Genomic DNA, 22,444 nt, shown 5'->3' on the forward strand with positions numbered 1-22,444 from the left:
TGCTCGATTGTAAGCCGCGGCTTATATTGTTTTTTAGCTGCCGTTTGTGCGGCTTATAATTGAGGGCGGCTTACAATCGAGGGCGGCTTATATTTTAATTTTATACCGAAATCATTTCTGCACTCCAACATTTTAAATTATTTGGGGTTCAAAAAATGTATGCGTGTACAGATTATACGTCGATATACGTTCTGTCGGGTACAGTTATCAACGTAACTAACAGATATGGGCAAATAGTCATACCATATAACTGCAGAAAGATGTATTAGGAAACAATCGTATCTAAAATTCCAGCGTGCGGCTTACATTTGAGGGCGGCTTACATTATTTTTTTAACACCTCAACATGCGGCTTACAATCGAGGGCGGCTTATAAACGAGGGCGGCTTATAAACGAGGGCGGCTTACAATCGAGCAAATACGGTATTTAGTTGCAGGAAAAGGAAACGAAATTCTAAACCTCAAATTTTGTAAACCAGAAACGCTAATGACAGGGACAGGTTAAATTACCGCTCAGTTGATATCAAACCTAGACTAATTTAAAATGCCTGGTTTGTAAAAGAATTCTTTCAGAAAATAAACGCTTGTGTGGGTTACGAAAAGCCGCTAGATGGCGCTTTCATGTCAAAAATTGAACAAAGTACTTGCGCATGCTAGGCTAGCGTTGGTGTTTTTTGCGAAAAACACTGTACTTTCAAGCCCAGTTATGACAATGGCCACGGTAATTAAGAAAGACAAGTATCGTATCGCTCTAACTTTAAATAGTATTTAGTAACACAATGTAAACGGTATGCTGTAAGATAATGTTTGTTTGATTACAATCTTTACACAAAGACTATATGATTTGATTGGGTCTGTATTCTTCGAACACATTGCATTTCGCAAAACCACATATCTATAACTTTTGTCATTGGAGTCTCCAATTTGGAGAAAGTGGCACCGATTCACCTTCCGCAAACAGTAGGTTTGCTCGAGCTTGTATGCTATTTAACATGTCACACAAGCTTTCCTCACGTCTATAACTCCTTCCTTCTATGTGTGCGGTCCACTATTTGCTGTTTTTCAATATGCCCAACGCTTTGAAATTTGAAACCTGTTTACTAATTCAGCACTATTCTATTGATTTTTGTCTACAATGGGGTGATGTTCGCATGTATTAGCCAGACAAGCTAGGGTTTCTACCTGGTGTTGGGCAATAGCAGGTTTGCCTTTGATAAGAGCTACTACCTGTTTGTTTTTAGTCACGGGAAGTTACGGTGCAGTCAAGGCAAACCAGGAAGCCCAAGATGGATGTGATATGAAGCGTGCATTTTATCCAGACGGTCGTCATTCAAGCAGTACAGTACACAGAACTCCGAATTTGTTTTGCAAATTGTTGCTAGGCCAGAGAGTACATGTACGACAGTACATACAAAGAAGGCGTTTAAACCTAATGTTTATGAGCTCTTTATAACTAAAGTTACTAAGATTTCAGTAAAACAAGTTATATTGTAAAGTAAAGAACTTAAAACGGATAATTTCTGAACTTTTAAAGCTGGTTCTTAATAGGCATTTAGGGTAAACTATTGGAGAACATAACAGATTTTGTGCTTGTTTGCATGTTTTACCTTCTAGCAAGGATCCAGGGCAAAGTTTGGTCAAGATGTCAGCAAATGGTCCTAACCAATCCGGTATGTACTTTTTTTATGTTGCTTGGAAGTAGGAATTGTTTTAGGTTTACAATGTAAGTTGATTGAATATTGGACATACATATGGTGCTTGAAGCATGATAACTATGGCTAAATTATTGAGTTTTTGACATACTTTTGTATTCAATAATTGTGCCATAATTTTTGACAGAAATTTTTTTTTCTGATATCATTGTAAGGTTTAGTTGTCTTAGATTAGTGTTCTCAAGAGTTTGCAGACTGGGGCCTATAATGGTTTTTGCGTGTTTGTTATGACTATATGACATACAAAATGATTAGGTATTTTCCTTTTTCTTTATTTCACATTTTCATGAAGGGTGCAAATGGTTATAATGAGACGGAAGTAGTAAGAGACACTAGTGTAGACCATCAATCATAGTACAAAGGAGTTGGATCTCTAATAACACTCTATAACCAAAGTCTTACATTAATCAACTAGCATATGCGTAATATAAGTCATTGTAAATTACCTGATTCAAAGCACTTTTTTCACTCGTAATGTATTTATTCTGGTTAATTCAGTTTGAATGTTTTTAAAACCACCCATACTATTACCATTGCTTTAAATACTAGGCTTTCAGCATAAAGTAGTGCCACCAATGGGCAGACATTGAATTCTACAAAGCATGTGATTGCTCATGCGGCCTCAACAGCTGATTTCACTTTTTGCTTGAGGCATTATAGCAAGGACAGGTCGTGCAGTGTGTAGTACTTTAGCGGCTCATTCTACAATTTTGTTTACATTTAAACATGAGGTAAATATGAGAGAGTTTACTAGTCAAATGTTGTATCTTTTCAGGTGTTGTTTGCCATGTTTAGGTCATCTGTACAAAATAAAGTTATGATAAATTTAATAACATTTGGGATTTTTATTGTTGCTTGGTTATGAGTTAGTGGTGTCAGCAAGCAGCTGGTTAAATGATAGGAAATAAAGTGGGACTTTCTTGTGGCCAGAAATACATGTTCAGATTGTATTCACCAGGCTACCATATTATTCTATTTTAGAGTTTAAACTTCAACTTTATATATTTGCTAAGAATGTCAGGAAATGTAAAATATCGGGTCATTATCTTCATTGTTGCACATCAAAACTTCCAATTCAATTAGAAAACACAATTAAAAGCAATTATCCATATAATTTAAACTGCACAATGCTTTATGGCTGATATAGAACTTTATTCAATGTGCAACATGTAATCACAGCTAGTCAAAGTGTCAGGATATTCATTGGTGTCATATCCTGTGAGGCAAATGCTAAAATCAGATCAGACCTAATAGCCCTGTTTGAATCATTCAATCAAGTTTTGGTAGGCAGAATTCGTTCCAAGCAAATAAAATTACTGTAATAGACTTCAAACGTCCTAAAAGCATTGCCAACATGTAATCATATGGGTTTAAATTAGAGCTTAGTGCTAAGTAATTTTCCACATTTTGTACGTAGTTGGACAAACCTGTAAGTGGCAAGGTCTCGCTATTAAAGCAGTAAAAGGATCTTGGCATGCAGGAGAAAGATTATTTTATCGATCATCGACAAACAGTTGCGCTAATTTCGCTTCTGCACGCCGGCGATAACCTTCGCATCACCGTATTAGTCGTTCGGTATTCGTACCGCGGTAAGATGCCATCGCAGTCCACAGCTCGTTGCGAAATCCAGAAATTCCCAACGCCTTCGTTCGAGTGGATCCTCGAGCTGCAAGTGACACGCGATCGCGGATAACCTTTGAACTCAGCGCCTTGCAAATATTGTTTGTCCGCGTTGGTCACGTGAACATCGCACTACCTCGGGGCTGTTCAAGCTGAGTGCAGCGCTTATATATCAGTCTTGCCATTTCGAGGTGGAACAGTTGCGCTAACCTTTGGAGGCGAACGGGTCGGTGCAATTGAGGCTCAATTGTTTAAGGGTTGTTTGCTTTTAAGATATATCAGATTTTTGTTTTGTTTTTGTGGAAGCTGGCATCGCTGTTGCGCTCACACTTTTATGTGATTTCCGCTATGAATTATTTAAAACGTGGTTTTAAGCCAAGGAATTGCTGCTTTGGAGCAGGTTTATGCCAGACTGGGTCAATACGAGTCTTCGTAGGTTACGTTTACGAACTTTATGGCTCACAGAGAATGTAGGGAAAGACGAAATTGGGATAAAATAGTAAATAATGTGTGGAAAAATGATCAAGCTGTTAACTAGAAGTTTTCATTACTGTTTTTCATAAATGTTTTCTGTTTCTTCTTGTGTTCTTAAGTTTGAAGTAATCTAGCATCAGTTGTCACTTTTGTTTGTGCCGTTAGGAAAACACATGTTTTAAAACACTGACCAAGCCTAAATAAAATTTTGTTGCTAAAGTTCGAATGGGATGTTTGTATAAACTCTCTTTGTTTGCAGCAAGCACGAGGGGCACATACCGTGCTTAGCCTTATCATTGTTTACAAACATCAGCTTCGGCGCAGCACACCTCCGTAACAATGTGTTGTGATTCGCGCCATCCTGCCTTTGGTGCGAGTGTGAAATAAACCGAAAGCATGTAACGATTTGCGTTATGTTCCGTACTGTTCGTCACCCTATTGACTGTTTACTGTTTTATTTGGCAATTTGTCAAAATTGTACGCGACCGTGCATAATAGCTTGCTTTGACAGCAGTTGATTGAATGGGTGGGCTTGAGGTTTTACTACTTTTTGTGTGACAGGTTTGTAATCTCAAAGACAATCGCCTTTGGGAAAGTCAATCAGCGCTTTGGGAAGTAAAGTTGTACAAGTTTTAGTCAATTGCGTATTGTTTTTAAGTTTTTGAGCAAGAAACTGTGTGCAGAACAATTTTTAATCAAGCCAGTATTGTAAATGTTTTCAAACATATTTGATTAAGCCCGGGGCGATTGTGATGATCTTTTTTGTATTTACAACTTCACGTTTGGGCGTATGTCAGTTGTTCTTCGAAATGTCAAACTATCGATTTAAGTGCTGTCGGATTAGGCGTACAGTCTAGTATTAGACAGCCCAAGTGCCAGCGCAAACTATGCAAACCACAAATAATATATTATCTGTACAGTGTATGTTAAGTATATTTTAAAATGTCACCATGTACCGTACCGTCTACAATTTTGAACTGTAAGTTTGCAGCCAGAGCAGACCAATCAAAAAAATATGTGGAAATGACTGCATGCCACACGTCCAAATCGTATGCACTGTTCATGTTTACCCGATTGGTCAATCGATTCGCTTGCGCAACAATCAGCTGCACCTGTTGCCGTATTGGTTTTATCCTAATCGTTTCTCAATCGCCATTATGCAAGCGTTGCAGCAGCGCGTTCTATTGACAAATCGTTTAGCGACTTAAATATTTGTCCATTCCAGGGCGTGGTTGTCTTAATTTACCAGCTGACTTGGAATTGTTGCACTTTGCGCTTGGCAGGTCTGTTTGTCGTATCAATCAGAGCCCGTATGTTTTTTTGTTGATCATTCACTTTTTAAGACCAAGCAAGGGCTAGAACCGAGGACTGTTGAACAGTTTTTGGTTTCCTTCTTGTGCTCCTTTGGTTTCAAAACACAGCGTAATGTTTAAACTCTAATTCAAACGAGACAAACACATCCTTTTGTAAAAATCGCTGTTTACATGTTTATGGCCATTTAACTGATATGCGAAGGCACAAAGAAAGTTAGATCTTGTGTATCGTATGTGGTGGTTGCCCTTTGAAAGTAGTCAGAAATTGGAAATAACAAACAACAAAGACCACCACGGCCATGTTGACGGGTTTCAGAGTATTGACCTCAAATGTAAAGTTCACTTAAACGTTTACTTAAGCCTTTGATCTAAGTGAAGTATTGCGGTAAGGTCAATTCAGTTGACGAATAACGCTAATATTGACGTCAGTATCCTGCTTTAATCCGCTAACTGCTGTCATGAACCCTTGGCTGTTGTGCGCATAATATTGGTTTTGCGCCCGACCGATGGCGGTGCAGTTTATTGGTCAGTCGAATTAGCGGTAAGGCGTACTGACTACTGACAGACATGAGTCCTAAGGAATTTACACATCACCATGACGAGTCCCTAAATATCACATGTCTCAAAAAATTTGCCTTGGTTTGATTGAAGTTAACATGCATGACCGCGCTGAGTTTATTAGCACGATATAGACCGTTAACATACTCAAAATAGTATTCGTATGCTTGGATGAAGTACTTTTACGTGTAATACAATTTGTATTAATAACTAACCAAGAATGGAAAATAATTTCCAAGTAACATATTCAGTCAATGATTATACATGGAATATATATATTTCGCCTAACTGCCACAGTTAATTAAATCACAGCAAAGTCAAGTATGTCATTAAAAACAAATCACAAAATAGGAATGTTTTTGTCCTTCAACGGAGCAATCTGTGTTAAGAGGCAGTTTAAAAAATTGCTGATTGGTAAGCTTCGACTTGGCCATGAAAACAACCTTTCTCTTTTACCGTCAACCAGGGGAGTCCCCTTGGTGAATCGTCGCGCTTGTCGACGATCGAAAGTGTTCTGTGACGTCATATGTCTTTGTGTTGCTCTTGGGGTCGTTGACTTGAAGCGCTCGTTGGGAATGACTGATGTCTGTTTGATTGCCCCAAGAGCTGGTAGAGTGGCGTAACCGAATTGTTTTTGTGTGATAAAACTATTTAAACAGCATCCGATTTTGTAGCACAGGCAGTGAGTTTATTATTGTTTTGTGCAGGTTTGGTTTGGGTGACCGCTAAGTAGTTTTAAGAGACCGCAAGTGTTTCATTTAAATACCAAAAAATAGCCATATTTGCTTAAATAGCCATTTTGGGAAACAGCTGGACAAAACACCTTAAAAAAAACACTGGTTTTGTGTACTACAAGGATTTTAAGGACAACGGATAAAATTTTTTGGTTAGTAAACCGTACAGCTTTACAAACGTTTTATACGTTGACGCAGTAGTTTGAAATACGATATCGCGACGCTTAAAGCCGCAGAGTCGTAAAATTGTTTGTCTAAGCGACCCTCACGGTCGATCCACCTTGTTTACTGGACAAGTTTCAATCAGACTTTAGTTAAGTACTTCACAGCCAGAATTTTAACCACCTATTTTATGTCAGGGCGTGGGTTATAAGCTAAGGGCGAATCGAGTATCGAAAACACGCAAATGCCATCATTGAAAGGTGGACGCGTTCCTTTTGTTTGTTGTCCCCGATCAGAAGACAGGGTTGACTCCGCGTGGGTGCATCGTCCTTTTTGTGTAATGACGTCAATAGGCTTTTAAATGGCAACTAATATTGTATTGTACTGAGCAAGTTAACAGAATTGGAATGATTGGCCCATAACGCTAGTGTAAAATATAGAGGATTACTGGAAAAAAGCACTTGCCCATTAGTAGTAATTATTTGCTATAGCTGGAGATTCTTGCAGAACATAACTATTTTACAAGTTTTGAATTGGAGTAATAACACTTCACTCAATTTTATATGTAATAATAAGCAGCTTTAACATGCATGACAGGGCATTTGGTGGTTGGCTGCCAATCATTCTGTGCGTTGCAGGGAATCAATAAATTATTGTCAGGGGACCGTAAGAGCCAGACCTGTATTCCTCAAGTGTACATATATGCAACCCTACTAGTAATGAGGATTTGTCCCCACTTCATGTTTACGATCTTTTATTAAATGTAATAGGTTTTTGAGACATATGTCTCGATGGCGTCCTCTATGGTAAAGTTGGTTTTGTAGTTTTTGCTGCCTACTTCAGTCCTCTTATAAAAGTTGTGGCTTGTACCCAATGTGTTTAACAGTTGTGAAGTAATCACAATGAACATTGTGTTGGTTTTAGTTTGCAACAATTTAGATTAAGCACACTGACGTTGTTCAAAATGATCTGAAGTCATTAATTATGCATCATAATTTTGTGAGAATGTTCAGGTGTTATCTTGATCTCACACGCTCAGTAATAAAATATGACTTGCAGCTTACATTTCATTTCAAATTTTAGTGTGCGAGAGTGGTCATATCTTTCCTGTACTTATAATGCAGACACTACATGGTTTTTTTTCTACACAGGTATTACTATTAGGGTACCTGAAATTCCTAAGACTGAGAGAAGCACCACTGGGGACAACAGCAGAGGAGCACACACAAGCTTTTCAAGGTAGATGGGAAGTAATGATAAGTTGTTGTTTTAGTGGATTTGTTGGTGAAATGCATGTAGCCATGCATTCTTGTTGTATCTGACAAATGCTTTTCTTTCTTAAGGTCACCTTTGTATAAGAAAAAGTCATCCAACATGGGTGAATATGACAAGATTGCAGAGGTAACGTTTCAATGTGTTGTTGTTTTATTAAAAGAATAAAATAAAAAAGAATGTTTTAAATACATTTTTGCAAGTTTTTTTTTTAAGTTTTTTTAAATGTGTGTCTTTGTGCAGCATTTGTTCTCTGAGGACATAGCTGGGTGTGGAGATCTCAATTCGACCTGTGAACTCACAGATGAAATCCCTATTGTCCGGCAAGAGGAAAAACGCCAGCTTGTTGACCGGCAAATTAGTCAAGACCTAGTCTCGTAAGTTTTTAGTTGACAAGTTTGTTTAGTAAATTGACAATATGTACCAGTTTCTTCTTGTAATTTAAACCACATTCTAATATGTTCAATCCACCTGAAAGCGTAGCCTTGGTTGCGACATGTGTCAGGAAAGGTGAATTCAATGTCAAAAAGTGTTGTAAATTGTCTGAAATATCCTTGTTTTAGCCTTAGTACTGTATCAGTAGTCACGGGCATTAACCACATGCTTCCCCAGTGTTTCTTAGTAGTTGCTTTATCCAACTGTTATAAATATCATCACCATTTTAGTTTTACTGTTTAACTCATATAGCAGTTTTGTTGCGTTGATAAATAGACTTTCTGTGAATGTGCATTACATTGTTGTGCAGTGGTTTGGTCTTAAAAAAGTAGCAATTTTAACTTAAAAGCTCATTGACATGACGACCTCCATGGTTGACCATGCAGCATATACATGTCCCCACATAACCTCAAAATAGCCTGATTTGTGTGCGCTTGCCATAACTGACTTTTGGTTTCTTGTTTTGTTTCTTTGCTTGAAATCATACCTAACACATGATCATGTGGATTTGCTGAAAACCTGCCCGATTTGGATTTGCTGTTACCACATCGTATTGATCTCTCATGGCTCACATTCACTGCCTCGTACCCTTACGCCACACTCACAGAAGCAATAATAACCCAAGGCATTGGAAGGTGCTGCAAAGTGCTATAGCCGCGAGTAACCTTATGAAGCGAGGAATACGCGAGGAGGACGAACATGGCGACAACGGTCTGACTGTGCCCGCCGAAACCGATGATGTTGACCAAGACAGCTTGATTGTAGGAGATTCATGCAGGCTGTACAAGCATAAACCATCCCTCACTAGTCAGCACATGCTTCCACTGCCTGCCTTAAAGCAGTAAGTTTTAATTTTGTACTTTGGTGTTGATGTGTAGTTAGTACTGTGGGTGTCGTTTAAAGTCGGGCCGCTTTCCAATTTAAACGTCAACTTTGGTTAAAAAATGTAAACCTTGGATAGTGTTGTGGCATAATTAAACTATACTGTGTGTAGTGAGTAAACGCTCTAACGAAGCTTTATTTTTCAGATTGATATGGCTACCTGGTTATATGAGGTAGTTGTAGTGGTATGATCGCATGGACCACAATGAGATTATGCCTCAATAACAGTGCAAACTTGAAATACTCACTTTAATGCTAAACAATACTTGCCAAGTTTGAGCTAAACAATCTCATTGTGGGCCACTTCTTTTTCATCAACCACCAATCACGATTAGAGCTAGCGAGTGACAATTTGTGCATGTAGTGACTTGTTTCCTGCTTGTAGCATTTGAACGAAAACAATTGAATCCACGTGACCATGGCTGGAAACGTCATCAGGTGACCGGAACCAATCACAAAGGCCCTAGACCGCTAATGCTCATAGCCGGGGCTCTTATGTTGTTTTGATTTAATTCAATGGGTTAACCGATGCTTGTTCCAGCGCTGGACACGATTTTGACATCCCAACTTCGAATCGTTGCCGTGCTGGTTGCTAAGTGTGTGAAGAGTGGTTTTAACCGGTTTCTAACTGCAAAAACTCATGTGGCTACTCATATAAAACTTTGACACTTTTTTTAAAATGTAAACTTTTGGACTGACATTGAAAATCTTTTTAGTTAATGTTTTTAAAAACTGAAAAAAATACCTGAAATAATTGTGTGAAAATCACGTATTATCTATTTAGCCTTTCTTAACCATTTGAAGTAGATCAAACAAACTAAAAAAACTTTTCTTAAAAACAGTTCACTTCTACTACTTCGTATAACACTGGGTGTAAAATATGTTCTCGTTAGTAGTCGAAAGTTCCAAAGAAAACGAAATGGATTATGCAGCACGGAATCCATAATATTCCCACACCAACCGCTATAGTTGTAACATGTCACCGCATATTTAGCCATAATACACCGAACAACTACATTGATATCACCTTGGCTGTTACACAACATTCAACGCTGTAATGTTCACTGCTGTAAAGCAATGCTTGTAGACAAAACTCACGCCCACTGGAATACAATAAAGTTCGTTAAAAAACCCACAAAGGTCATGTTAAAGACGAACTAACAATCGGTAAAGATTTGTGTGGATATATGGCGAGGATGTGGTTTTATACTTGGCGTACTTGAAAATAGAAATGGTTCTAGCCTGTTATTCGGGTTGAGCCATAGCAAAATGTGGTATACAGTTTATTGCAATTTGCAGGAAAAGACTTGGTGAACAGAGTGTGGAATCTGACATGGTTGGAATGGGAGATTTTTCACTACTCGACTTTCACCGAATCGAAATAACTGGTGACGAGATTGCCGGGGTAAACATAAAGTCATTTTGAACACGTTTTCATTTTTTACCAACTGAGTGTTTTGCGATGACATAAACGCCTTGGCTTTTGTCTGAATCGTTGTGTAAATTTTGCGGTTCGACGACTGTAGTGTTCGTAGGTTATGTCACGCACATGTCACCCAATCTTAATGTGCTGTTTCCTTAAATTTGCCTCAGCAAAAACATGTCTATCACTTGGTAGGAAAAATGGACTGTTACATGGCATCAAGGTGTGAAAAACACGTAACCTTAAAGTCCTATTTCGTTTATGTGTGCACTTTCAATGTAATGTAGTTGTCACATCAGCAGCGGTTAGGAACTGGTTTCCCCGCAGCCGAGACTTATTGATAATCAGGATATTATTAAAGTTGTAACTTTTGTTAGGTGCCGATCCGTGATTTGGAAGAGGCCTCCGAGCATCTCACTGAAGCTCTGTTGATACGAGAGAAATATATGGAGATGGCTGACCAACGTAACTTCTCCACCACATCACGTTATTTAAGACTGGTGAGAGTTTCTCGTTCGTTACAATGGCCATGCGCTACCAAATCGCGATGAAAGAGTCATATCATGTGAAGAAAAAATTGGTTTCGATGTGTAGATTGAATTTGGAACTTAGAGCGTTTAAATGATAAATTCCTTGCCCTTGAGAAAACTGTTTTACTGAATTCCACATAAGCGTTTCCATGATCTGTATTAAATTTGTACAAATTTTGGTTTTTGTGTTTTTTCGTGTACAATACTCTAGCAGCTTGGCGACATTGAAAGCAACCCTAGTTTAGGTACGAATGACACGTGTTAAAAGCAGCTTAACTTCAAATAAATTTGCATAAAAGACGATCGTTTTAATCGAAGGGCCTGAATAGTATAGTTTTACGTAATTTTAATGGCAGTTTTGTTGTTGGTTAAGACTTAATATAACCTAGTACGCCACGCCTATTGAAGCCTACGCCTTGCCATATGGGAATGCTTGGTGACTGGCTGATTCGGTAGAACGTCTTCCATTAGGGCAGTGGTTCTTAAACTTTTTTGACCGCGACCCAAATCGGAGTTTTATGAACATCTCACGGCCCAAGTCTCAAACATAAAAAATGTATTAACGAGACGCAATTTCGAGGCAACACCGTAGCCGCATAGGAGTCTGCCCATGTCGAAATGGCTGCAGGCTTAACGAGGTCGATTCGTTCGCCAACACTGCATAACACAAAAAACATTGTGGCTTTGTAGCGCCATGATCATTGATAGAAGTGAATCCCAAATTTAAAAATGTTTCCTTGTACGAATACTTACTCATCCTTAAACGCTTACTGTTTCATCACCAAGTTCAGTTTCGCATGATTAACTTGTCCTATTATTTCCGGTGCTATGACGTTACAATCGCCATGTGCGTAACCAGGGTTTTTTAAGGTTTGGTTTGGGTGACCGCTAAGTAGTTTTAAGAGACCGCAAGTGTTTCATTTAAATACCAAAAAATAGCCATATTTGCTTAAACGAATTATTTATTAGGCTTAAAAAAACACTGTGCGTAACAGTAAAGTTGGAAGGCTATTGTCCTATGTGGTAATGGTTGGTTCATTTTACTGTACAACGTGGTCGAGTGAGATGACTTTACTACTACATTAAGTTAATTTGTTTGTGTTTACTTAATGCGCTAATAGTTCGTTTGGGCATAATTGAATCACCATAGCGCGACCCATTTTTTGACCCCGCGCGACCCATGTTTGGGTCGCGACCCATACTTTGAGAACCACTGCATTAGGGCCTATGATTTATGTTTATATAAGTGTGCCGTGATCGCTGGTCTGCATGTACGCTTTAGGACTGATCCCAGTTACGCATGTTCATCTTAGTTAGTATAACCTAATAGCAAAATGAAACCCCTTTTTATTGTATGTTTCAGCTCAAAGGCAAAGAAGAGGAGGCGGATTCGACTTACAGCGAAAACATGATCAGCCGAGGTACTTTGCACGCTTCACCGCACACTGCGTCACGTGCCTGACAATCAGCTGCGCGATAACAATCAGTTATTAAACATGAGTCACAAACAGCCGTGATTCACCTATGCATGTGGACGACAGATCGCAGCCAAACTGTGTTACCATAAAGTCACGCTTGTCTATCACCCAACTAAGCACTGTGTATAAATAGAAGCGTCGTTGCTCTCCAGTGTTGTTTGTGGTAAAAAACATCCGTTCGTAGCGTCATCGGCAAATCTAATGTCTCAAAACAAAGGAAATGTCAATATTAGTCAGGCTATTTTGATAAGGGTTAGTTGTTAACACAAACCTTAGGCGCCATGGATGCATGAATGCTTTTCCGTTCAGTAAAGCCGTTGCTAAATAAACTATGCTTTAGTGATATCGCGTCAGTAAATTTGGCAGAGTAGGTCAAAAATGGTTGCTGGAATCAAACTTCACCAACTAAATTAATCCTTAGCAAGCATTACCATTACGTTTTATTTTTTCTGTAAACTCTTCACGCTCGCTTGATAATATAAAACAGTCAGACTCTTGTGCTGGATATACTATAAAGACATTTCATTGTGTTTAGGCCATAAGACGATATGTATTCTGTCTGTTAATTTTTTTTAGTAATTTCGTTTTACATCAAGCTACTCTCTCCAAGTCTATGTCCAGTGTACGCATTTGCAAACGACAAAAAAAACCTTCTATATTTCAAACAGATGCACCTTACCATCCTCCTGTGGAACATGAATGCCCATATTCTGACGTGGACCCCAGCAAAATGCCACAAGATTCCCCCATGAAAATCAAGATGGTTGACGGGGTGTTCAGAGTATATGAAGACGAACAACATCTTTCCAGGTGATCTATGCTTGTCTGGCTGCCGCAGTGATTGGTCTGTAGGCCATGTTTTTTTTGTGTTGCGCCGTATTCAATTCAACCAATATCAACAAACAGTGTTCGTAACAGTTATGTAAAACTATAGGAAGTGAACATTAAAACAGCGACGTTCATGATCGAGGTGACTAATATAAACACAAACATTTCATAAAAATGCAGAGCGCTGCATAAAAGCGGCATTACATAAAATGAAACAACTACCCTGTTTGTTAAGTCTCGCTTTTCTTTTCGATGCAATTGCAATTAAGTTGTAAAAATGTGTGTTTGCATTTACACTGATAGATTTAATTCCATATTACTGGCAATTAAAAATAAATCGTTCCAAGCACATACTTAAGAGGTAGTTTTGTTTGTTGCGACAATATTATATGTTTAAATTATAGTGATGCACCGAACCCGCCTAAAAAAGTTCGGTCCGAAACCGAATATTCGACCATAAGGCCGAATAATTTCGTCCGAATCAGGCCGAACCTAAAATTCCCTTTCTGGTGGACATTTTCAGCTGCGTGAACCTTATGTTGTTGTTACGAGTAAACTAATTTATGACACTCCAAAATCACTTTCGCAATGTGTAAGCTTTGCTAATCTTCTATTTGCAGACGTGGCTCGCATTTTGTGGTACAACAATTGGTTGATTTGTGATATTTCGTAATGGCGAAAATGAAAGCTTATGTGTTAATTCAATGCAATCAAAAAGTTTGGTTTCGGCCGAATATTCAAAAAAGTTCGGGCGAAACCGAAACATTTTAAAAAACAGCGCATTCGGCCGAAAAGTTTCGGGCTTTAAATGTCTTCGGGATTTATTTAATCGTCTTTTATATACTTTAAGAAGTATATATTTGTATGGTTCACCTTTATAGCATTATTCATATCATATTCAAATAAAATAGATTGAACTAATCTATTGGCGAATAAAATATTTTTAATAAATTTAAATCTTCGTACATAAATCTTCATTATAGTCTTCATCCACCAAGCAACGAGCTGGGTTAATCTAAGTTTGTAAATCATTTTTAGAATTATACTTGCAAAAGACAGTGATTGTCGATAAGTATGCTGCCTGTCAGAGCGATACTGGAATGAGAATTTTTATGTTAAACTGACTTTTCTGTTAACGCCCACGTATCGATTTTCGTCGATTCATAATCTCCGAAAAAATCTTTATCGATTTATTCGGTCCTCGAAAACGATAATATTGTAGCCTAACATATGATGAATCATATTTGTTTTAGAGATGAACCACTCGATCTCCCATGTCCCGACCTGCAGACTTTTATACACGACCTGAACCGCCTTATGGCAATGACTGTGGACGGACCGCTGTAAGTAACTGCTTGCTTGTAACGAAAACATATTTGAAACGTTAAGATGAACATAAATTCAAAACTGGGATCAGGCCTGAAACGCCAATGCAGACCAGCGATCACGGCACACTCATATATAAATCACAGTATGCCAGGCTATTTGGAACGTATTGCAGTTTTGAAAGTCATATTTTAACATTAAAGACTAAACAGTGGGCTATAATACCTTCAGGTACCCAATACGTGCATGTCTAGGAAGTAAACATATGTAAAAATTCCTTTGTTTTACATGCCTTCTAATCGTTTTCAAAACGACCCTTACCGCATATTCAGTGTGGTGTCTAACCGCATATTCAGTGTGGTGCAGTAGGATTTTGTTCGATCTGGTCTTGCAACGTTTTAATGTTAAGTCTTTTTACAGCAAATCTTTCTGCTACCGACGCCTCTCCTACCTCTCATCCAAGTTCCAGTTGCACGTTTTACTGAATGAGACCAAGGAACTCGCGTCACAAAAGGAAGTGCCTCATCGTGATTTTTACAACTGCAGGAAGGTGATCAAGATTTTTCAAAATCTTTTTAAGTTATACATGCAAAAAATTGTTCCAATTGTAAACAGTTATGATTTCAAACCGTATTGATTTGTCACACGACGTTGGTTTTTACAAAACGTACTTAAAGCATGTCGAGCGAAACTCATGTATATAAACCATAGGGTTCGGACTTTCGCTTAAATAAAACGGGCTTAATCTGTGCCTGACTTCCCACTCTGCCTCATTTGTGCCGCATTATCACTAACTTTGAAGGTAAAATTCCGGATTGGGTCGGGTTGCTGGATTGTACTTTCGGTTTGGGGTTCCGATTTCAGGCCCATTTACCACCATAATTCAAACGTTTCTTAGCGCGTAAACATTTGCTAACTATTGCTATTTTCAGTCAGACTGTGTAAAAATATAAACACATAGTTAAATTGCAAAGGAATAGGAAAACGCGTATTACAACCTCGTGTGTTGATTGTAAAATTTTGGACATCCGGCAATGTATTTTTTTGATTTTCAGGTTGACACTCACATCCATGCATCATCGTGCATGAACCAGAAGCATCTTCTGCGCTTCATGAAGAAAACAATGAAAAAGAATTCGACCGACATCGTTTATCGTAAAGATGGCAAGGAATACACGCTGCAGGAGGTGAGATGGTTTTAGAATAAAAAATACTGCAGTTAATCCACGGTTGCAAAGTCGGTTAGAAATTTTACCACCCTGTTTTTTTTTGTTTTTTTTTTAATTTTACCACCCTACTCCATAATTTTCGACTACGACTCTTTAAAAATTGTCCTACTCTGACTTTATTCTTTAAACGTTTTTGACTTCGACCCCAACTTAAGAGAAAGGCTTTATTTTGTCATTGCACAACGTATTGCTGTTTTAACACAATTGGCCGAAAGTCAGAGTCGTAAAAATACCACGACTTTTACTCCACAATATTTAAACTTTCCGTTTTCTGTTCATAACGATAAATAAGAGACTTTTCTCTCGCAGTTCTTCTCTTTAATTTTACAGAACAATATTTGAGTGAACCATCACATATTATTTTGATATTGCACCCGCAACAAGGTTTATTGCCCGCAACAAGGTTAAAAAAAAAAGAGAAAAATATACCATTGTTTGAAATTGTGTAAAAATACTTATCAAAGGATTTTTTGCTGGAAAACAAATTTAAATTATAAAATTTTCAAACAATCAAGTAAATAATGTTTTTTGATAATAGCCCTAGTCGAGTCCTCTTTCGAGCATTTTGTTTTGCTTTTAGGTTTTTGATTCTTTGAACTTATCAGCTTACGATTTGAACGTGGACAGTCTGGACGTCCATTCCGACCGCAATCTGTTTCACCGGTAAGTCATCTTTAGAAGCGTTTTTTAATTTATGACGTCACAATTACATATATGTGTGACGTAACAGCTTCGACAAGTTCAACACCAAGTACAATCCGATCGGCCAGAGCATCTTGCGTGAAATTTACATCAAAACTGACAACCAGATTGGTGGAAAATACTTCGGTCATGTTATTAAGGTTGGTGTCTGTTTTGTTTAATTTTCGAGGTTAAAGCGTAAAAAATATCTGATGTTACGTAAATTTCATCCAGCAATACTTGTTGTGAATTCAAATGCTGGCGTTCAAAGAAGAGAAAGGAATAGCAAAAAAAATCTTTGGGAGTTTAAGTCCAAATTTGGTCATCTATTCTACGCGTTAACTTTTTGGTTTTGAATATATCAATACCATTTTTTGATAAATTTAACCATTTTAAACGTGTCTGTATTGAAGTCGTCGTTTTTTGTCGTTACGCTGATCCGATCTTTGCAGGAAGTAATGGATGACTTGGAGGACAGCAAATATCAACAATCCGAACTTCGACTGTCCATCTACGGAAGATCACGTGACGAATGGACGAAGTTGGCACAGTGGGCGGTCAACCATCAGGTGTACAGTGACAATGTGAGGTGGCTCATTCAGATCCCGCGGCTGTTGTAAGTAATAATAATTGAATTACCGAAAACACGACGTTTTGGGAAAGTGGTCATGAATATTTTCCAGAGCACTACAAGTTTTAAAAACAAACGCTGTATTTACTCGATTTCAATTGTGTTCATTGCGACCCCTTTCATGAAGCTATGAAATATTGGTTTCAATCATTTAAACTTTTGCTGATGAAGGGACTTGTGCTTTGAAGTAGACTAATATTTTTTCGTCTGTTTTTTCTGGATAGCGCTATTTTATTCTGCCAGTTTGGACAAAAATGCTAAAACAAATTGAAAACTTTTTCAAATTGACCGAAGTTGCCCATCCAAACATTTGGCCAGGATGACCCAGCGGTTCACCCACAGGCCCCAGAAACTTGATATTTTGTAAACGGCTATAGTTACTGAAGTACAACAATTTTATTTCTACAGATTCACACATATGATAGATGGTTATCTAATTTTATGTACTGTTTTGATAAAAAATATCTATTACCTAACTTTAATCAACGGCTTTTATCATAACTTTGCTGCTTTTTGTAACCAGTGACATCTACGCGTCGAAGAAATCCCTTCACAGCTTCCAAGATTTCCTTGAGAATGTTTTCGGTCCCTTGTTCGAAGCAACTCTCTACCCACAAAAACATCCGGAAATTCACCTCTTCCTTCAACACGTATGCTCTTAAATTTATTTGGGTTTTTTAGCATTCAAAAAATTCTTTCCAGACTGTGTTTTATTTTTGTTGTGACAAAATGCCTTTGACTATCTGTTTCGTCTTAAACAGCCTTTTAATGCAATAAGCATGTTTCAAAGTGCTAAATTAGAAGCACTGCACTGATTCATCTGTTTTATAGGAAACTGTTTTTTATTTCTACTGATTTAACGTACCTTTGTAAGGTCAAATATAATCTGATGTACACCTTTACCACGATACATTCCTAAAATGTGGAAGTAAAAAGTTTGATTTTGTCAGGTTACTGGTTTTGATTCGGTCGACGACGAGTCCAAGTCCGAGCATCACGTGTTCACCATGCAGTCAAACAAGCCCGCTGATTGGACAGCAGTTGACAACCCGCCCTACTCTTACTACGTGTACTATATGTATGCCAACATCGTAACACTGAACCAGTTGCGAAAGTATGTAAATCCTTAAATGTTACAAAGTATCCAATAATAGTTTACAAATGACTGCCAAACAAAATGAAATAGGTTAAGACGGCCAATATTGGTTCTTGCTTGGTTAGTTGTGTGGGCTTTTCTAAAATGGGAAAAAATGTTGTTGTAAAAATCTGTGATTGTTTTTTTTTTCTTGCAGAGAACGTGGTATGACCCTCTTTCATTTGCGACCTCACTGTGGTGAAGCAGGACCAGCACACCACCTAGTGACAGCGTTTTTACTTGCCGACAACATAAGTCATGGTCTTCTTCTTCGTAAGGTAACATTTGTTAAAATAATGACACGAACAAAAAATACTGCATGTATTGCTTAGCTCCTTGAATAAGATTGGTTTGATGGACCGACTAAGTATTGTAAAGTTCGATGTTCGGCGCTCGGTCAAAACCTACTGAATCTTTACATACGTCTCTATAAGTGACTTAAGTATTTAACTTTGACAAAATAAGTGGCAATAATACAAACTTTGTCTCTAAAGGTTACATATCTAAAAACGAGTTCATCTAGATCAGTGTGGCATAACTTTTGTGCGACCCGCGAATAATTTCTGCATATAAATCATCGAATCGATAGCAGTAAATAAACTACGCTAGTCATTGAACATAGGCACCTGCAGGAATATTAAAACAGTTGTAACTGAGTGCAAGCAGAACATAAAGTATTGTAGGTGCCCGGCGGTTGCCCACAACTATTTTACAACCAAGTGCAAGCACAAAAGTACATTTTTTTATTTCAAATCCAATTAAAAGTGTGCGTTGTAGCGAAAATGAATGACAATTTACGCATTGTTTTGCAGGTCCCAGTGATGCAGTATCTTTACTACCTTGCCCAAATCGGCATTGCCATGTCTCCGCTCAGCAACAACGGTTTGTTTTTGAGCTACCATAGAAACCCGTTGCCTGATTACCTTGCCCGTGGTTTGTGCGTCTCCGTGTCCACCGACGATCCACTGCAGTTCCATTTTACAAAGGTAATTACCGATCATGTACATTGTGATTGTAACCTTTGGAATCAATTTAAGTTGGTTTGTTTCTTTTTATATTCGTTGTGCGGAGAACACCTGAACGCGTTGTGCTCGCAATGGGTCGAGCTGCCTGTTTTATCGCAAATCTGTCGACAAATTATTTTGACTTTTTTTGACTTCAATTCGTTTGACGCGCCGTGTATAACTGGGTCGGAGTAATGCAACTCAAGTTTCTTGCTCAAGGAAACAGAAGTTGCTCAGACAGGATCAGAACGCACAATCGTGCGGAGACAAGGCGACTGCGCTTACCGATCTGTCATTTTTGCGAATTAAATATAAACATATTCCAAAAAATTAAGACTGGTATTTATTGACATGGTTATAAAAATGTCAGAAAGTATATTTGTCTGAATTTTCACTCTTAGTCTGAAATTGTCAAATTTTGTGTATTTCTTCAGGAACCACTGATGGAGGAATACAGCATTGCCGCTCAAGTTTGGAAACTTAGTTCATGTGATATGTGTGAACTAGCACGAAACAGCATCACCATGAGCGGCTTTCCCCACCAGGTATGTTATATCACAGTGGTGACCAAACTGCGGCTCCCGAGCTGCATGCGGCTCTTTGAGCCTTTGATTGCGGCTCTTTAATGTTACACGTGCAATAACTGCAAAGTCTATCAAAAAAAACGTTGTTGAGAAATAACTGCAAAAAAAGAAAGATAAACAGAAAAATATAACTTTTAAAACAGAATGGGAGGAGGAGTTTCCATTCATTGATATGGAGGTAAACCTGTGTGTCTTATTTGTCCAGCTTCGGTAAATCATAACAAAAACAAGTTGAAACGTCATTAGGACGCTAAACATAAAAACTTTCCCATCATATCAGCCTAATTTCAAACACCTTGCAGCCCAGGTGGAGACACACAGTATCACCACACAACAATCATTATTTGATAGCGTAGACTTCATTGTGAGTGAATAAATTCGTTTTTGATTTTTTTTTACTTGCGGCTCTTTTCAAACTAAGTTTTGTGATATGCGCCTCGAGCATGAAGCAGGTCTGGCCACCCCTGTATATCATATTCCTACAAAAAGTATTTTTTTACAACTTTTTTTGGTGCCATTTTTTTCACAACTTGCGTGCCTAATTGGAATTTATAAAATCTAATGACCAAATATTGGAAAGGAACCAAAAACATCAGATCAGAGTATTTTTCTTCGCAGTTCAAGCAGTACTGGCTTGGTCCTCGCTATCAAGACGAGGGTCCTGACGGCAACGACATTCGCCGTACGAATGTTCCAGACATCAGGGTTTCATACAGACACGAGACTCTTCAAGCTGAACTACAAATGTTAATGGACTCTTTGATGGTTAACAACACCAAGTCTTCCAGCGAAGTGGGAAGCTTGTAAAAGGTAATGTGTCTCACGTTTTGAGGTTATGGTCTTGCACTGTTTATCTCCTGTTTGGACTGGACTGCTAGGCACTGTGTTCTAAATCAAAAAGTCAATGTATACCTAAATACCAAGCTGTTAGGCCTAGTTGTTCACCAAACGCAGCCTAGTTTTATTGCGTGTTCAAATGTTAATGCTGTTAAAACGGATCATGTGGGTCTCGACCCCCATGGGGTCATTAGCCATTATACTGGGTTTCGAGGCTTTTGACAAACAATAAAAATGTATCCATTTTCAAAAAGCAACATATAATTTGCAATTGTAGGAACTAGCAAGCTCAGCGTTCTTTTTTGACTTGAGTCAGACTTAAATGTAGTTATGCTGAAAAAAGCAATGGAAATTTGCGTCAGTGACATTGGGTTGCTAAAATGGGCCACCGGGTAAAAAAAAGTCAAAAAACCACTGTTTTAAGATTTAATACAGTGGTTCCCAACCTTTATCGACGAATTCCTCACTTAACCATTCAAAACATTTTCATTTCCCCCAATAGACTATTACATAGTAGATGCTAAACCATACAAAGATAATTTGAAATTGGGTGTTTTATCAACTTTACAGGTTGCATTTCCAGAGGTACACAAAATAAAGTAAAGTCCTCCACACAAGTTGTAAAATTCCTCCCTTAGGAGAAATTCCTCCCCAATTGGGAACAACTGGTTTAACCGAATATCATATTTTTGAAAGCTGTACTATATACACAGGACATACTGTTAAATATCACCCCTATATCATTGCACGTTTTTTCATCACAGGTGCAGCGCATCCAATTTTGAAGCACTGTTCTTTTTAGCACCAGTTTTTCTTCCAACTTTACACGTGTACAACAACCCGCACTGCTTTTTGCTTCAGTATTACATGCGTTCCGCTCCACTGCACAACCGCGTCACGGTTCTTTTGTGACGTCACAAACATTACTACCCAACCGATGGCTACTGTATTGTATATTTGGCCTCAAACGTGTGCTAGTGATTGTATGTACCTTCCCAAACTGCTTTTAAAGATTTCCTGCTTTGTTTCAATGTCGTGTCCGCGAAAATTCACGTGATTTCAAACTGCATCGGTCACGTGACTTTTGCTATGCTGGTAAATGCCAGGGTACAAATTACAATTTCGTGCGTTGGTTCGCAACATACCGCTTGTTTAATTTTTTTATTTGTTGTACAAGTAGGTTTTGCGTTCTACCGCTTGTTGCATTGTTTGTTTGTTTTTGCGTTTATAAATTACTTCAAAATTTATCTTAAAATCGATTATAGATTTTAATGCATTGTCGTATAGGTTTATGCATAGGCGAACGTCTTTTAGACTTACAACAACTATACCTAAAGAAAAATGCGGCATCTAACATATTTAATTATTTGCGTTGCGGTACTTTTATTAGGTCGGGTGTTAAAGTATTCACCCAGGCGTTTTTTGGTTGACGTTACTCTATATGTGCAACGACGTTTGTGCAATGATTGCTCTTTTCTCTCCTTTTTGTGTGCTGTTATATTCAAATACAATTAAACGCCGATTGGCAAATGTTTTGTGAAATGTTCATTTGGCTTTGGCCGATTTTTTGTTAATTAGAATTGGTATTGGATTTTAG

The 22,444-nt window shown here is 38.1% G+C and overlaps 1 protein-coding gene across 4 annotated transcripts; it reads left to right on the top strand.

The window, feature by feature from the left end:
- Nucleotides 1-1,517: 1,517 nt before the first annotated feature.
- Nucleotides 1,518-22,377, top strand: LOC145213504 (AMP deaminase 2-like). Of its 4 annotated transcripts, none has more exons than XM_080081803.1 (23): nt 1,518-1,669; nt 7,724-7,811; nt 7,916-7,973; nt 8,088-8,221; nt 8,887-9,120; nt 9,308-9,334; nt 10,461-10,566; nt 10,962-11,084; nt 12,478-12,535; nt 13,261-13,402; nt 14,674-14,763; nt 15,167-15,296; nt 15,802-15,933; nt 16,556-16,638; nt 16,706-16,817; nt 17,109-17,272; nt 17,811-17,937; nt 18,238-18,401; nt 18,580-18,700; nt 19,235-19,408; nt 19,861-19,971; nt 20,629-20,820; nt 21,612-22,377. In XM_080081803.1, exons 1-22 carry the CDS (start codon nt 1,642-1,644, stop codon nt 20,815-20,817), a joined length of 2,595 nt encoding a protein of 864 aa, XP_079937929.1. In that variant the 5' UTR covers nt 1,518-1,641; the 3' UTR covers nt 20,818-20,820; nt 21,612-22,377. The 4 variants fall into 4 exon arrangements, with proteins under 4 accessions (XP_079937929.1, XP_079937930.1, XP_079937931.1 ...); XM_080081804.1 differs by having other exon boundaries at nt 21,418-21,649; XM_080081805.1 differs by lacking the exon at nt 9,308-9,334.
- The last annotated feature ends 67 nt before the right edge of the window (nt 22,378-22,444 follow it).

The sequence above is a fragment of the Phallusia mammillata genome, chromosome 2 (assembly GCF_965637545.1).
Source record: "Phallusia mammillata chromosome 2, kaPhaMamm4.hap1.1, whole genome shotgun sequence".
Classification (NCBI taxonomy): domain Eukaryota; kingdom Metazoa; phylum Chordata; class Ascidiacea; order Phlebobranchia; family Ascidiidae; genus Phallusia; species Phallusia mammillata.